Source organism: Oreochromis aureus, linkage group 5 (assembly GCF_013358895.1).
Source record: "Oreochromis aureus strain Israel breed Guangdong linkage group 5, ZZ_aureus, whole genome shotgun sequence".
NCBI lineage: Eukaryota > Metazoa > Chordata > Actinopteri > Cichliformes > Cichlidae > Oreochromis > Oreochromis aureus.
In genome coordinates, this window is record NC_052946.1 from 27416738 (window position 1) to 27432886 (window position 16149).

Consider the following 16149-nt stretch of genomic DNA (forward strand, 5'->3'; position numbering starts at 1 on the left):
TTTTTCGCTAATTTGGATGCCACATGATGACAGTAGGATCATATTTGAGTTTAAATATCACAAAACCAATCATCTATATTGCAGAGTACCTTCTGTCAGACCAATGCTTCAGCCTGAATCAAAGTACAGTCAACAGATCTGCTGCATGATGCTATCACATCAACATGGAACAGGAGCTAATCTAAGGAATGTTCCCAGCAGCTTTTTGAAATGTGCATACAAACCAAATCTTGTATGTGTGCAAAGTGTCTGTGCATGTGTGTGTGTGTGTGTGTGTGGTGGATGAATGAATGTGTGTCAAAGGCTCCTTTCTTGCAAAAAAGAAAAAAAAAGAAAGCCTCCAAAAATTAATAAAAACAAAATAAATAAGCAGAGGAGACTCGGGTGAATTTATAAAACTTTTTATTTGTTTTTTTAAATCGAAGGCTAACTGAAATGTGTCTGATTCATGTTCTGTGACAACAACAATAAACCATTGTCTTGTGTTTGTAACAGAAAAGAAAATAACAACATAGCAAACCCAGCAACACATAGACCATCCAATATAAATTAAAATAAACTGTCTTAATACACAAATAAGCAGTTATTATCACTGAGAATAAGCAGGCCTCTATATAAGTGCATGAGCCATGCTGTGACAGATAACAGATTGAAGTTAAACCCTCAGCTCCATGTTCATTCTTTTTATGAACCTGGTGCTAAGTTTGAGTGATGGTAAAACCAGCATTGCAGAGAATAAGTCAGAGTTCCCACATTTTCATCCAACATCTGGTCCTGAGTGAAGATTTCACTCCGAAGCTGCTGATTATTTGTGTGCAGTTTTATTTTTCTGGACACAATCGCAGCATTTTATCAAGCTTTTCTAAAACATCTGGACCAGCTGCACGTAGGAATCCTTACCAGAACAAACTGGTCTATTGTACAAGCCCCACAGTTTACATGCTTGCAGGATAAAACTCAAGGACAGGTGGAAGACTTCTACAATAGTCACTGCGGTGTAAGATACAGAGGCTTATTTAAATACGAACACATAACATAACTGCGAACAAGAGTGCTTTTGTATACTTTTTCTTCGACATTGTCAGAGGAGAGGCGCCATGCAGCGCTGATTAAAAGAGCAGAGCAAGCAGAGAAAAATGCAATGATACAGAAATATGAAAGGAGAAAATGGTTTGCTTGTACGCCTTTCGCCAGTCTACTTGTGTTACTTAAATCATCCTTTCTTTTAAAACTGATCAAACATATAACAGAAATTGGAGGAAAAAAATATTTTTCCCCAAAATCTAAAAAAAAAAAAAAGTTCAAGCTTGACTGAACTTTTTTTCTTTACAGTGGTCTCGTCTTTGGAGATGTCTTAAATAATGTCACATATGAATCTGGACTGTGTGGTGTGTGATTCTTTGCAAGCAGCCAGAAATGTTAAAAGCAAATATTGCGTCTCATTAAATTTCTGAAGAAAAACATTAATTTCAGCTGTTTTTAGTTACATTTCCAAACATATAGAGCAGCAATAGCAACAGCAATGTGAAAGACACTTTTCTGTTTGTTTTCACAAATTTAGCATCTAATATGGTGATTATGGAAGTCCAGCTTTACCAGGAAAAAGAAAAGGGAAGAGAAGTTGGAATGGTAACATAAAAACAATAGAAGCAGCCACACAGGATTTGCAGAGATCTGCTTTTCCACATGTTATTTTTTTGTAGTATTTTAAGGACTTTTAGTCCATTTTAGCTTAGAAACACTGAATGTTTTTTTTCCCTCCATTTTTTTTTCTTGGCCTGACTGGGCTTCCATACATCACAGCTGTAACGTGTTAAGATTTTGTGCTGTCCGAGGTTTTGCGTTGAAAGGCAACAGTAAAGGATTTTTTTTAAGTGTAAGTCTCCGATCATGCTGGACACCAGAAGGCACACATCTAGACACTGGGTCGAGTAAGGAGACGCGATGATTAGCCGACAGAATGGGTTACGAGGACTAGGTGCTTACATGAAGATTTATAGTTGAACTTATAAGTGCGTGACACAAATGTGCTCAAAAAGGTTCTGATAAAAGGGAACTTTAGCTAGCTTTAACATAAGCTCATCTCATGGGGATGATGGGGATCTGTGGCGTCGATCCCCGCACCAATCGCGCCGGTTTGCTCTTCAGACAGCTGCACACTGACAACTTTAAACTGTAAAAAAGGGCACTTAAAAGCAGAAGTACATTTTCTTATATTTACACATCCTCCCCAGAAATCTGCAGTTTTTGTGTGTTAGGTAGTTTTACACTCTCGATGTTTACAAAATGAAAAAAACAAACAAACACATTTTTTAATGATATGAACTTTTGAATTGAAGTTAAATCTTTTTGTTCTCAAGTGAATAAACATCATCAGCAACAACAACAACAACAACAACAACAATAAAAAAACTGACATTTAGCACACTACGTTAAAATATGACTAATATCATCAAAAAGGCAAATAGTAGGTGTATTGCAACGATCTTTGCGGTGTCACTACCAAAAACATCTATCTTCATCATCATCATCATCACCAACAACAACAATCTCATCACCATCATCTATTCATCATCATCATCTGAGACAGTGTGGCCTGGGATGATTGACAGCCCAAACTAGCCACTCACATTTTGCCCGTCTCAGCGCAGGCAGGCACACTTGTACGACATAGCAACAATAATAAACAATGAACGTTTCCAAGGAGACTCAAAGAGCGCTGACCCAGTGGCAGCGAGGGCCGGTTCTGAAAGGAGCTCTGTCATTGGACAGCGGCCATCTCTAGGGAACAGGAAGAGCTCGTTCAGACAGGAAGAGGGAGAGGGAGGGGAGAGGCAATCAAGGTGTGTGAAATAAATGTTTTTGCTACCTTGTGTGGTCCGCAATAACAAAAACCTCAGTGTGTGTGTGTGTGTGTGTGCGCGTGTGTGCGTGTCTGTGTGTGTGTGAGGCGTTTGGTTCTTCGGTGAGTTTGTTTAGTCTGCTCCGTGTGTGCCTTTGTGTGTGTTTAGTTTTTGTCTAGACAGCTGGAGGTCTTTCCCAGGGCAGGTGGGTGTACATTAACTGCACACACACACACACACAGTGATCTCCTAACACTTTCAATATCTCCACGATGGATTAAAGCAACAAAAAATATGTGATTTGAGCACTGATTGGTTTAATATGTCTCTTTTATGTGACTCAAATCGAACTGAACTTTAAAAAAAAACATAAATAAATAGAATTGAGAGTTAAAGAAAAGCTCACAAACACTGGTGAACAAGTACAACTGCATGTAAACACACCAGTCTTTAAGTGTAGGCAGCGCTAGGGTATTAGCAGCTGTGTATAAATGTGTGATCTGTTCTTCCTGTCAGCCTCCAAATGAGTTTTCCCTCTTTCTCCTCCTGTCTTATTTTGTATTGTCAGCCAGTCCGGGTTTTCCCCTGAAATAAGAGATTGATTCTACACATTTTTCCAACTTCCTTATGCATTTTTTAAGATCCTATCACTAATATTTGTGGTCAGAGCCTGTCCAGCCTTCTCATACCCGCTGCAAACCCTCTGGTGCAGGAAAGGAAACCATTTAAGGAAACAACTCTGTTCAAAAACAAGTATGAAAGAGAAAAATAGTTCAAATTACCTTAGGACTTAGAACCAGGCTGCTAACCTCATTACAAGACCAAAGATTATTATTATTATTACTATTATTTTTTTTATCGTCTTTCTTTTGGGTCAGTAGATTTGTTAATTTCTATAATATTTTTTTTTCTTTAAATGATCTATATTAAATGCGAACAATACAGAGAGCTCTAGACTTTAAAGATGACGGGAGGGCAAATCTTTTTTCTCACTTTTTGTCTTTACTTTTTGAGAGGAATTCAGTGTTTTCAGGTTTTAACTCTAAAATATAAGCATCTGTAAAGCCCAGATCCTCGATGGATTTTTAAAAGTAGTTCGCTGAGTAATGCTACAAGATGTTTTGAAGATCTTTCTAATATCATCGAAGACTTTTCTAACCAGCTAGAAGAGTCTTTTCAATCTGTTTTATGATTAGAAATGTTATAGTTTGCTGTAGAACACAAGACAAAATCATCACTGGGATGATAAAATGACGAGAAAGACTAGCATAAACACATCCCATCCATCTATCAAGCTGTAAACTTTTAGTTTGTATCCAGCAACTTAAAATTAGAGTTCACCCTAATATCAAATTTACACAGTTTTCTATGTTTGGTTTTTTTTTGTGAGCCACTAATTTTTGAAGTTTTTGGATATATAAATGTCACCGTTCTATTTAATGGAATAGAACTGAATGGCATTTACTATGAAGAGCTCAAAGCACCAGAAATTACATTTGAAATATTCTGCAGCTATGCCTCTTTCAAAAATTGTGAAGCTGTTAATCAAAAAACATCCACCATCATTTTTGTGAGCAGTTTCATGTAGGAATTATTTTCTTCATACCAAAAGACACCCTCGCACCTGTGCAGCTACCTGATATTACAGGTCAAATGAGGGGCACGCAATTGAAGTTAACATCCATTCAATCTCCCACCAGCAAGAGCCTTTCATCACACGCACATGGTTGCTTTCTTCTGCACATGGACATGTTTCAAAATTGCAGATCAGTACGAACTAAAGAGTTCCTGCATGAAATGGCTCACTGTAAGGTTTGTGGATTTTTTTTTTTTTTTTTTTTTTGAATAAACAGATCACAATTTCTGGAAAGAGAAACTATTACCGTCTTTTTCACATTTTGGCACTTTAAACACCCCAAGCAGAGAGTGCCATTTCCTTACATTATATTAAAGAGAACACAGGCATCTCTGTAGCTGATTTCTCCAGAACCGGGCAATTCACACACCAGTTCAACACAATCCAGGTGGATAGGAATGACTACAAAAAAAATTGGAAAAAAACATAAATTTACCTTTGGGCCAAACTGTCCCTGTAAACAAGGTTTATACTGGGGAACCAGTTCAGCAGATTGAATTCTTTTTATCACGATAGTTGATAGATGCTGCTGTGACTCATCATGGAAAGTACAGGCAAAAAATGAAAGATTATAAAATGTCTTTTTTTTAGCCTTCAGACTTTCTGGTCTCTCAGGAGATTTGGGTACAGTTTGGTTCAGTCCCTGCAGAGGGCGCTGTTGCATAAAGGCTGGACACTAGAGGGCGCTGACTTTGTCTAGCTCAAGCAGCAGCTTTAAATACAAAAACTACAAATACTGATTACTTTCTAATCCAAGTAGCTCAGTCAGCTACATAATGCAACTCTATTAATTCTGCACTCTTAATGAGATGACACAAGACGGGCTGCTATTAACACTCGTGCCACTTTTCAACACTTCAGTGTGCCTAGTTTCAACAACCAGCCTTGTGCTGCATTAACGCTCAAAGAGTTTGAGTCCAAAGCTTAAAAGCATGAGTTTATAATCAAGAAAATTTAAAAAATTCTCCTAATTATAGAATATATTTTGTCAAAGCATATGTTCTGCTGGTTGTATTTAAAGTCCATATGTCTTAAAGTTCTTAAACTTCAAAATGATAAATAAAGTTGTTTTTTAATCCAGTAAATGTTAAAAGCTTTGGTCCACAACTCTTTGCATCTCTTTAAAAGTGCATCACTAGTGGTTGGAGAATCTAAATCTGAATCTAAAAACCTAAAAGGTTCTACCGTTGTGTTTAAGCTTTATTGGTTGGTTGGTCGGCGCTGGCTGACAGAAGATTGTTGTCTCTTTCCTGGTGCAATAAAGTGCTCAGAGTGGCCTGCAAGAGAGAGAAACTTAGAGAGCAGATTGTGTACATGGGTTGAAAACGTGGGAGAGATTTGATAATTCAAAGGAACCAGAGGTACGTGACCAGAAAATTTGGTCTTTCGGGTGCATGAGTGGCCAAAGTGGTGCACAGTCAGTGCATCAGATATTCAGGACCTGCTGGGCGACTGGCTTCCTTCCTGAGTAATGCACTACAAGGGGGATGTCATTGGTTTGTTTTCTCTCTTCTCATCCAATGAATAAAAATATCTGACATTCAAATAAAATAACACAACAGGATTAAAAACTAAGTCTACGACATCCTACTCTACTTAACATCTATTGTTACATTAGACTGTCTCGATTGTTCCAGACATTTGTTGGGTCTGGTTAACATGAATAAACTCTAATGTGCTTCGCTTGTTTGGTCGAGGTAGTAATAGCCAGCTTTGGGATTGGCTAATGATTCGGCCAATAGGATGAGAGAGAGTTAAGACTTTCTGATTGGACCCACAGGTTGGATGCTGACTTCTGGCTGGCTCGCGGGACTCGGACATTTGCATAAACCAAGGATTATTTATTCATTTTTATCAATGGTACAGTAACGGTTAATCCGAGTCCGTTGGGCCAAAGTCAGAACCTCCCCTTACTTTTATCATGATAGCAGCTGCTGTGCACCGCTCGGTCCGAGCTTCACTCACCATGTTCTTGCTTCTCTCTTGTTTTTATGCCCCAATAGACAGAGCTCCTTCAAAATAAAAGTCCCAGAAACGTTCCATCGGCGCATACTAAAAAATAGTGCAATTCTTCTCAGCAATTATATAAATAACTTTAAATTCGTGCTTTTCACTCTAGGTTTGCATACATGTGTGTGTATATATGCTCCATGTGTGACGTATATACACGTCAACATGTACGTTGCAAAAGGTGAAAAGTTGGCACCCCAACAGATTACTGATGTTTGTATCTTTTTTTTTCTAAAACTAGACAACAAATTGAAAAAAAAACTAAACAAAAGGAACACAACAAATTTACTCATAGGAATCCATCAAGTATAGAAAAATACCCATGCTTTCCCTACTTTCTGTCTCTTTTCCATCATATTGCGGATTATTCTTTTTCTGCGGTGAACAGTCTTGAACTTTGTGCAAGCGTTCTTTTAAAAAAAAGAACATAAAATTTGAAAAAAAAGGAAAAAAAGAAACAAGCATTTCAGTGGCATTGCTTAGGAAATGTAAGGCAGAACTTTTAGCCTTGTGCTACAACTCACGGAATAAGCTATCACCAATTTCTTTCTACTGTGCTAAAATGTCCCAGCGATGTGGCTAAAGCCTGGTGCAGAAGTGGATTTTTGAATATGGACTAAATGGACACAAGCAGCGTGGTGGGGGAGGGGGATTATCACATTTTAAAAAAAGAAATCCTACAAATGGAAGAACCAAGAAGATTGTAACATTTCGCCATTTGCTTGGATAGGAATTTTCATGAATGTGTGAATAAGATAAAGAATAAGTTCAAAGGAAAAAACAGACCAAGTAAATATTCATTGTGAAAGGTGATTACGCAGATCAGTCTGACAGAAGAGAGATGAGGAGGACTTGTTAAGGGAAAGAGGCATCTGCTTCCATCTCACTCCCTTCTAAATCTGCCTCTCTTTTCTGACATCAATGGTTCATCTGAAGACATGAAGCAGGAAGCTGCAGAACAGGATGTGCCAGATGTTCATGCGACTGTGCTCTGCAGAAGCAACGTGGTTCCGGGTTATCTTACCCAGAGAAGCCAGTGGGGAAACTGTAAAACTGACCTGCAACAACTAAAACTAACCAGCTCTTAAACCCTTCAGAGTGGATTTTGACAACATCGTGATTTTTCTCCACTGGCCATTACTCCAGTGGTGAGCAGATGTAATCCCGGCTTTCTCACTGGAAGCAGAGAGCAGCACTGTCACACCTGCTGGGGTTTCTGGGATTTCTCCTTTGTATTCCTTGTGTTCCTGTTGTCCACGCTTCCTTGCTGTTGATGCGGAGGTCGGAGCAGGCCTTGTATGAGCGAGGCAGGTGGTGCTTGTGAGGATATCACAGTCCGATTGTTGTGACTGGAGGTTACAGATGCTGGGTGGTAGTAGTGCCCAATCACCTCGCTGTAGGCCGGAGGAGCTCCTTCCACTCGAGAGCCCTGCTTCTGATGCCTGGACAAAGCCTCCTGGGCTTCCAACACACTGATGCCTGAATGGACACTTGGAGGGGGGGCCTGCAGTCTGAGAGCAAAATAAATGAATGAATAAATAACACAGATGAAGACAAGATGACGGCAGAAAAAAATGATTTGTTGTAGGTTTTCAGCTAATCGAATTTCTGCATTTAAAACCTTATAATGCATCATAATTACTGAAAATGAAACATAATTAAACATTAAGCTGTGAAAAGAGGATGTCTAAAGCTCTTAGTCTCTTTTTCCACTTATACTCCATTTCTCCTTTATTGTGCTGTACATCTAGTCACAGTTAGTACAAAGTTAGTACAAAGAACACAAACATTTCTATAACGCCTTTTATAAGCTGGATAAGTCTCTGATAAAAATCCTTAACACAGGAATTAGTCAACACGACGACAAGTGAGTGATCCAAAACACAATAACAGACCACAGACTTGATTATTGTTACCTGGCCTGCAGACAGGAGTTGGATGGATCGAGAGGGTGGGAGTCGAACACTGTTCGGTTGGGTGGCGCTCTGACCGACTCGCGGTTCAGCTCCATCTGCTGCTCGGGGTCTCTGAGCTGCAGGGTGCAGGGCCCCTGGTACGGCGGGGGCTCCTCTCCATCTGAGAGGGAGATGGTGGGGGGAAGATCGATGAGGCTCTGAGGCAGGTAGGGATAAGTTGGCTGAAAGCGACTCGGGGCGTATGTGTGCTGGAAGCGCTGGGGCTGCAGCGGAGGATGGGAGTGGCTGTGCTGTGCTTCCCGCTGTATGTAGGATGAGCTGCCCCCTCTCTCCGGGGGGTGGGTGTTATACACCTGGTGCTGTGTGAGGACAGATATTTAATTACTGCTGTGCCTCTAACTAATGTTGGTTTAAATTAACTTTGTACTAAATCAAACTGGTTGAAGCAGAACTCACCTCATTTAGACCACTGTTTGTGCCTGTTCCCTCAGAGGACCACAGACTTCCCTCCTGTGTGCAAGAAAGTCCACTTATGTAATTAAACAATAAAAATAATTCTTCATTTTTTGCATTTTGCATCTCTATTAGCAAAGAACAGCAGTAAGTAAAAGAAAATGTTGAGAAGAAGAGCATGAGAATGTCTGCATAGTGTAAACACTCAGTAGGCAGGGAAGCAGTTCTTGTGGTTTGCGCATTAGCCACTCATCTGCTGGCTGACCTCAAACCACATTTAGCACTATTTAAAAGTATAATTTATTCATCTGATTTGTAATAGTTCAAATTTCAATAAAATTGATCTGGTTAAGACATAGATACTATAAGGGGAATATACACTGCTGCTAAATATACACTGCTGCTAATAACGACTTCAACACTGCTGTGTAATTTTTAGAGATGAGTGGTTGTAACTTCCTGTCATATATTAGTTCTTGTTTTAAACACTGTCACAAAGACTTTCCACTGCAATCGCCTTTCCCCAAACATAGAACATGAGACTTGGTACTGATACCCTTCTTATTGTTTGCTCAAACTTTACTGGATGGATGAGTGCATGCTATCTGTTAGAGGACTCCGTTTGTTTATATAAACCTGTCTATGTAAAAGTGTGAAGCTAACTATGAGCCCTGCTTCTATTAAAGTATTTTTAAATCTAGGTTATACTGCCTAATACTGTCTTCTCCAGTAAAATGTTGTACCTTTCACCCTGTGTTTTACCTTTTCCTACAGTTAAATATATGAGCCGTATTGTGTAATGTATGTGCATAATTTGACACTGTAAGCTTTTTTCACATTCAGTTAACAAAGTATAAATTTTTTCAGTGCTCATTTAAAATCAGCAGCACGTATAGTTTGGTACAACATTGCCCAACACAAGTATGACTTAAAACGTTGAAATTAAGAGTGTACATGAATCTATAATGGACTGAACAATACTTTGAGCTCAAGCTGATTTTTAGAGGGTGTCTTGATGCCTTCGGTGTCACCGCTTGTAGTGAGGAGAAGACAAAAGTAGTTCTTTGCTTCTTTAAAAAAAAATCTGAGAGGAACTTTTCCAACTTTTGTAAAAAACATATATACTCTCTCTGGTGACAGTTTTCTTGCCTGCTTGTCTGGCTGCATGTGCGTCACCATGTCTGTTTGCTAATCCAAATTAACTAGGACACTATGACTCCCCTGAGCTTATAAGGAGCTCTATGTGTGTGTGTATGTGCATGTTTGTGCTTCATTCTTTACTCATATTTTAAACTGAAACTGAAGCCACACACATACACACACAGACAGTGATTCAGTGGAAGGTGATTCAGGCAGCACTAGTGAAGTCATGTGTTTGAGGAAGCCTCAGGTGTAAGTCGGTGCGTGTTCTTCAAATAGACATCGGCAAGTCGCGATGGCCCTTAATGAAGAAATGAGTCAGTGCGTTAGCGTTAGCCTGCAGCACAGTTTAATCACTGTGATCACATGCGGCCAGTCGGCACGCCTCTGAAACTGCTTTTATTGTGAAACTGTCTGAAACAGATGCTCACTTCCTCCAGGAAGTCTGTTTATAAAGATTAATGACTGTAACTATAAAAGGTCAGCGTGGTTGAGGGGTTTGTTATATGTTTTATCTATTTGTCTTTATAAACCATTTCGTTCATTTTTCATATATTTCTTTAACTCTCTCTCCCTACATATATCTTGTTCATAACCTTGCAAAGTCGGATAGCTTTACTGGAAAATAAAATGTCGAGACACTAACTTTATCCCATGTCTTAAACAGACTGTGCTATTTTATTTCTTCAAGTTTTAATTAATTCATTCATTTATCTTACATAATATCTGCCACCATTTACACCTTTTCATTTTCTGTTTGCTCCACATATTCAAACCAACTTTGTCTTTCTCTGACACAGAAACACGTTTATGTTTAAGCTATGTAAAGGCACCATGGAAAAATGAGCGGTGTATTGCTGCAGTAGGTAAGCAAAGTTGCCGCACACCCCACCCTGCCCACTCATCTCACCAATCTGAGCCATGGTCTGAGTAACCCTCATCACTCAGGCGACTCACACATGGACTCTATACTCAGACCGAGCCCTTTGCACTACTTTCAAGCAATTTGTTCTCCAATCTGTGCCTTTCTACTGTTTTGTAAATGTTTCTTCTGCTTGTTATTTATTCCTCCTGTCTTATCATTTATATTTAATTCCTGCACAGAGAACCCATAATTTCATTGTACATGTACAATGACAATAAAGGGCTATTCTATTCTATTCTACAGTCTAGACACAAGTGCACATTTTGGTGTATTGAGGTTGAATGAAATGACTTTTTTAAAATGAAGAAAACAGTGAACTACAGGCCTTAAAATACATTTTCTCTTCTTTGCTCGGTGTGTCAGAACTGTGTTACCTTTTTAGCAGCAACATGTATGTAAACCCAACTGAATAAAAAGTGCTGCACACATAATGAATGAGCTACTGTAAGTGCATAGCTTGGGCAACAAATCATCATGCAGTCCTGGCATAAGTTTGACTTACGTTGGCCAGTGGCAGGTGTCTCCTGCGTGTAGGGGCGTGCCTGGAAAGAAGGGAGCGTGCTGATAGGCGGTAGTGGTTGAGAAGACAGGTGATGACCACCACCATCACCATCATGACTATTACGATCACCAGAATCTGGACGAACTCCAGCTGGGCTGCAGTGACAGAGAAACAAAGACTGACGTAAGTACAAGTCTCAAGAAAGCAGAAAACAGTCCTCTGTGGCTCTTTGTACAATAACCCTGATGATGGTACAGTCACATTAACACCGTTAGGTCATGTACGTGCCTTGCAAGGACATGAAAAGTGTATGATGCTATATTTTTGGCACTTTAAGGGATTAAAAATCAGCATACATCTGCCTATTTTGCATTATGTTTGAAGATCTAATATTTCTATTTATGTATTTATTGGAAAATTCAATCATTGTCAGAGACTTTTTAGATGGCCAAAGGCCTCATCCCCTGTATAGTTGCCTCACATAACATAATCACCATCCTCTTATTATGTTTTAGGGCAATTACAGCTGAGATCACAGCTCTCTAGTCTCATTCCAAGCAACTAAAAATACACATTTCAAAAGTTCAGGGCTTTCACAAAAACAAAACACTGTTGTAAATCCTTATTTAGTTATTCATCTAAAATAATAATGATAATAATAACAAAATAACTAATGGCTGGATTTGAAAAATAGTATTGTCCATTTAATCATTGGGGATGTTAGTAGTTGAGGTCAAACAACATGGAGAGAGCTAAAGTACATTAAACAGTATTGCAGCATATACCCAATAAATACTGTGTAAAATATATGAGTTCATCATCTTTTTTTGTTTTTTTAGTACTTGGAGTGCTTCAACACATTAGTGGTTAAAAATGACTTCAACAAATACGAAAACACACATTTAAAGCAGGTTGGTATAATTTATGTTATTAGAAGAAAAAACAGACAAAGATATAGTCCTCATGTCAGGTCAGGGTGTTTCACACACACACACACACACACACACACACACACACACACACACACACACACACACACACACAGCCAGACGAGGCCAGGCTGACAGACAGGGCCACCTTTGTTGAGAGACAGCCTGCTTTAAATACCCCTTAACCCTGCTCCACCTCCCCCATCATCAACACTGCCATTATCCACACACAGAAACAGAGGCTTTTTTCTCACACTTTGTTTTTGTTTTGTTTGTTTCACAGGGAGCAGGCAGAGGTCAGGGCCAAGTCAGACACAAGAGCATAAAGTAACTAGCAGACAACAAACCAACTCACCCCCGCACAGCCCCTACCCACACACACTCACACTGCATTCGGTTTTTCTCACAGTCCACACCAGTTATCACAGTCTTGAGTTCCTCTTACCAGTAAACCATCACACAAGATAAAGAAGTATAGAGTCAGATGACTCCTGTACCACTGGATTCATTCACGTATTACTTTTTATCACATTTATTTATACTAGCTCACAGGCTACACTAACATATTAAAGCAAAAAAAGAAGTTTCAGAGACGTGCAGAACTCTTTGATAGAGAAGCAGAGTTTTAAATAATCAATAGAAATGAACAGCCAAACTTAAAACATATACTAGTTTCTGGGAACTACACACCAGTTTTTTAACAAAAAAAAAAAAATCTAACATTTTATTTAAACCACGATTAAAAGCATCATTCTTCCCTTTCTATTAGGCACTTATGCTTAGCACGTATGGTCTATGTACACAAGAGGACCCCAAAGAACTCCAGGGAATGTGGTCAGAAGACCACTTAGGACAAACTTCTGTAACATTTGCAGCTGCACACTTCCTGGGATTAAAAGGATTTTCACAACAAGATAACCCAAAGTTGGCTGAGATGATGCATTTAAATGGCATTTCACTTGACCAAATGTCCAAATTTCCAAGATTTTTAATATGCAGTGATGCACAAACTAGTAAAGCTGCAAACTTCCACATGTAAGAAAAACTTTAATTGACAATTTAGATATATACATATATAACTATCTACAACTATCTGCAAATATGCTGATTCGCATGCATTTAAAAGGAAAAATGAACTTAAAGACTAAAGCGTGCTTGCTTAAAAATAAATCAGACTCTAGTGCATACAAAGGAATCTGATAACATACATCTTTTCATCTCAGATAAGAAACTCACCGCACAGCTGTGTCTGAACACAGTTGTCATGGTTGTGACTCTGTGATGAAGGTTGCATAGTCTCGTCACTCAACAAGCCTCACACACACACAAAAAAAGCTTGATTTCCAGAGGACAGATCGTGAAGATCTCCTACTGAGGGAAAAGTAAGAAACCAACGCTAAACCAAAACAACAAAAGTAAAAGAAAGTAAAACAAAACTTTCCAAGCTACATATCCCGTGGATGCTCCGACACCATGTGTGTCCTCACCGGCCGTCACACACACTCTGAGCCTGGAGTAAGCTTTGTCTGCAACTTTTTCTCACACACATTCCCACACTGTCCAGACACACACAGGCGCACATATCGAGGAAACAGCTGACCAGACCCTTTCTTCTGCCCTCCCTCGCCACCAAAACCCAATAGCTGTGAACAATAGGGGTCAGTGTGAGGGAGGAGGGGAGGCAGAGAAAGAGACAGAGGGAGAGGGGAGAGAAAAAGAGGGGGAGTGGTGAGAGCGTCTGGGAGAGGAGACAGATGGGTCAGTGGGATGGAGAGAATAATGATGAGATAGAGAGAGAGAGAGACAGGGAGAGGGGAGGGGGAGCTGAGTTTGAAGTTTGAACTTCTCTGCTCATTAGGACATTCAAACACTGAGGCAATTAAACTCTTACAAGCAGAATACAATAGTTAGTACTGACTGCTTCATCATTGAAAGGATTGTTGTGGTCTGGTATGGCCTGTCATGGCACGGTATGGTGCGGTAGGGGTCAAGAACAAGAGCGCAGCTTTTTAAATATTATATGAAGAGATCGTATATGAAATGATTCCCTGCAAATGTTGTAATTCAGCCCTGTTTGACTCGCCTCCTGACTGCATTATTCCAAATCTATTTTGCTGGTGTACAGATGCAAAATATGGAAAATTGTGTCACCGTCCATAAATATCCAGAGCTAAATTTAGCTGTAAGGCAACACCATCCCTCCAGGACTAAGCCCAATATGTTGTCTCCCACAAAATAACACTTTTATGCAAAATGCTAAGAAAACTAAGCAAAAGGCAAACCATGAGAATATTTAACTTCACACTAATGAAGCCCCTTTTCCCTCATATTACTTGCAAAATGTTATAAAAAACATTTTAAAAATACCAGCCAACGTCAGGGTTGTGGGGCCTAATTACATCAGTGGATTCATGTGGATTGGGCCCACATGTACAGTCCTGGTTTTTCAGTCCATCACAGAAGATCAGCTACTGTCACGTCTGCATCTTCTCTCTGTCTCTAAGTTCTTTGGGCAGAAATCAGAGCACCTGGATGTAACCCACACATCCACAGGGTGAACTCGGAAACCCCCGCACAGCGGGGCCCCAGCCGACCAGGTTGGTCCAAACCCAGGATCGTTCTTGGTATGAGGTGACATTGCTAACCACTGCAGCACCATGCAGCCCTGTTACATAACGTCAGAGTTCCTGTTGACGTTGTGAATGCAGAAAAGACGGCTTGGAAGGTTTATAGTTACCAAAGAGGCCACTGTGCTGTGGTACGGTATGTTGCGAAGGGAAAGGAAAGGGAGGGAAAGAAAAGTTGTGGGAGTTTAGCACCAGCTGAAAGAACAAGCTGTCAGCAGGCAGTGAGCCCACACACACGCACAAACACACACACACACACACACACACAGTCTGGGTGGCTTCACACAGATGGCGAGACTGGCATCGCTGTATGTTTAAGTGCCTCTCTGTTCCTTTTTTGCCTTTGACAATAACAACAGTTCGCTTTAACAGGCAATGTGACTGTTTACAGATAATAATTTTAGTCTGTTTATGTTTGCTCATGTGGGTGTCTGTGTTCCTTTCCTCCCATGTCTGCTACAGTATGTCCCTTAATTTCTCCCTTTGATATCTTTCCGTCCTTCCTTTCAGTCCTTTTTTTTCTTCTTTCTGTCCGGGGTTTGAAGATTTCATGGCAACATTGTTCAAAAATTAAAAGTGGATTTAGTACATAAAGCCATACTGTTGCATTCTGGCACTTTTGTATTTGCGAACACCTTTTTTTATGTGCTAATTTAGTTATTTGCTTCATACTGGATATGCTATCTCAAAACTGGTCATCTTAACATTATATTTATAGCACTTATATTCACATATCTATAACTTTGTAGTGACACTGGGCTTGTTTGACTCATTTTGGTAAAAGTACATATATAGCCAAATCAGATGTAAAGTGGGCCCCAACAGCAAAACCCATGCATATTAAATTAACAATATTAATATTAAGAAGTAAACATGTCCACCTTCTCTGTTTCTTTTAGTCTAAATAAGTAAAACCACATTTATTAAACCATTCTTTACAAAACACATGAAGAGCAGACTATAAGTTACAGATTACAGTAGATCTACAAGTATTTTGGAACTACAGATTTGTTTCTTTTTTAACTTTTTTACAGTTTAAAAATAATAATAATAATAATAATAGTTTAGACAACTTGTAGCGATCAAAAAATACGTTTAAGCTTCCAGATATTTCTACACCCGTGTAATAATTCTGGCATCGCCACACCAGGGGTTCTGGCCCATGGAC

At 39.4% G+C, this 16149-nt stretch overlaps 1 protein-coding gene across 3 annotated transcripts in view; it reads right to left on the reverse strand.

Moving 5' to 3' along the window:
• Positions 1 to 2298: 2298 nt before the first annotated feature.
• The window catches only part of pmepa1 (prostate transmembrane protein, androgen induced 1), a 38589-nt gene continuing 24738 nt past the window's right edge, over positions 2299 to 16149 (reverse strand). For 2 of the 3 annotated variants that reach the window (XM_031735831.2, XM_039612411.1), the window contains 4 exons: positions 11426 to 11580; positions 8862 to 8915; positions 8406 to 8764; positions 2299 to 8000 (listed from right to left, as the gene is read on the reverse strand). In XM_031735831.2, the coding sequence (XP_031591691.1) occupies positions 7688 to 8000; positions 8406 to 8764; positions 8862 to 8915; positions 11426 to 11580 (881 nt within the window). In that variant the 3' untranslated portion in view covers positions 2299 to 7687. Of the gene's footprint in view, positions 8001 to 8405; positions 8765 to 8861; positions 8916 to 11425; positions 11581 to 13590; positions 13858 to 16149 lie in introns of those variants that run through there. The other variant, XM_039612412.1, reaches the window with a different exon arrangement.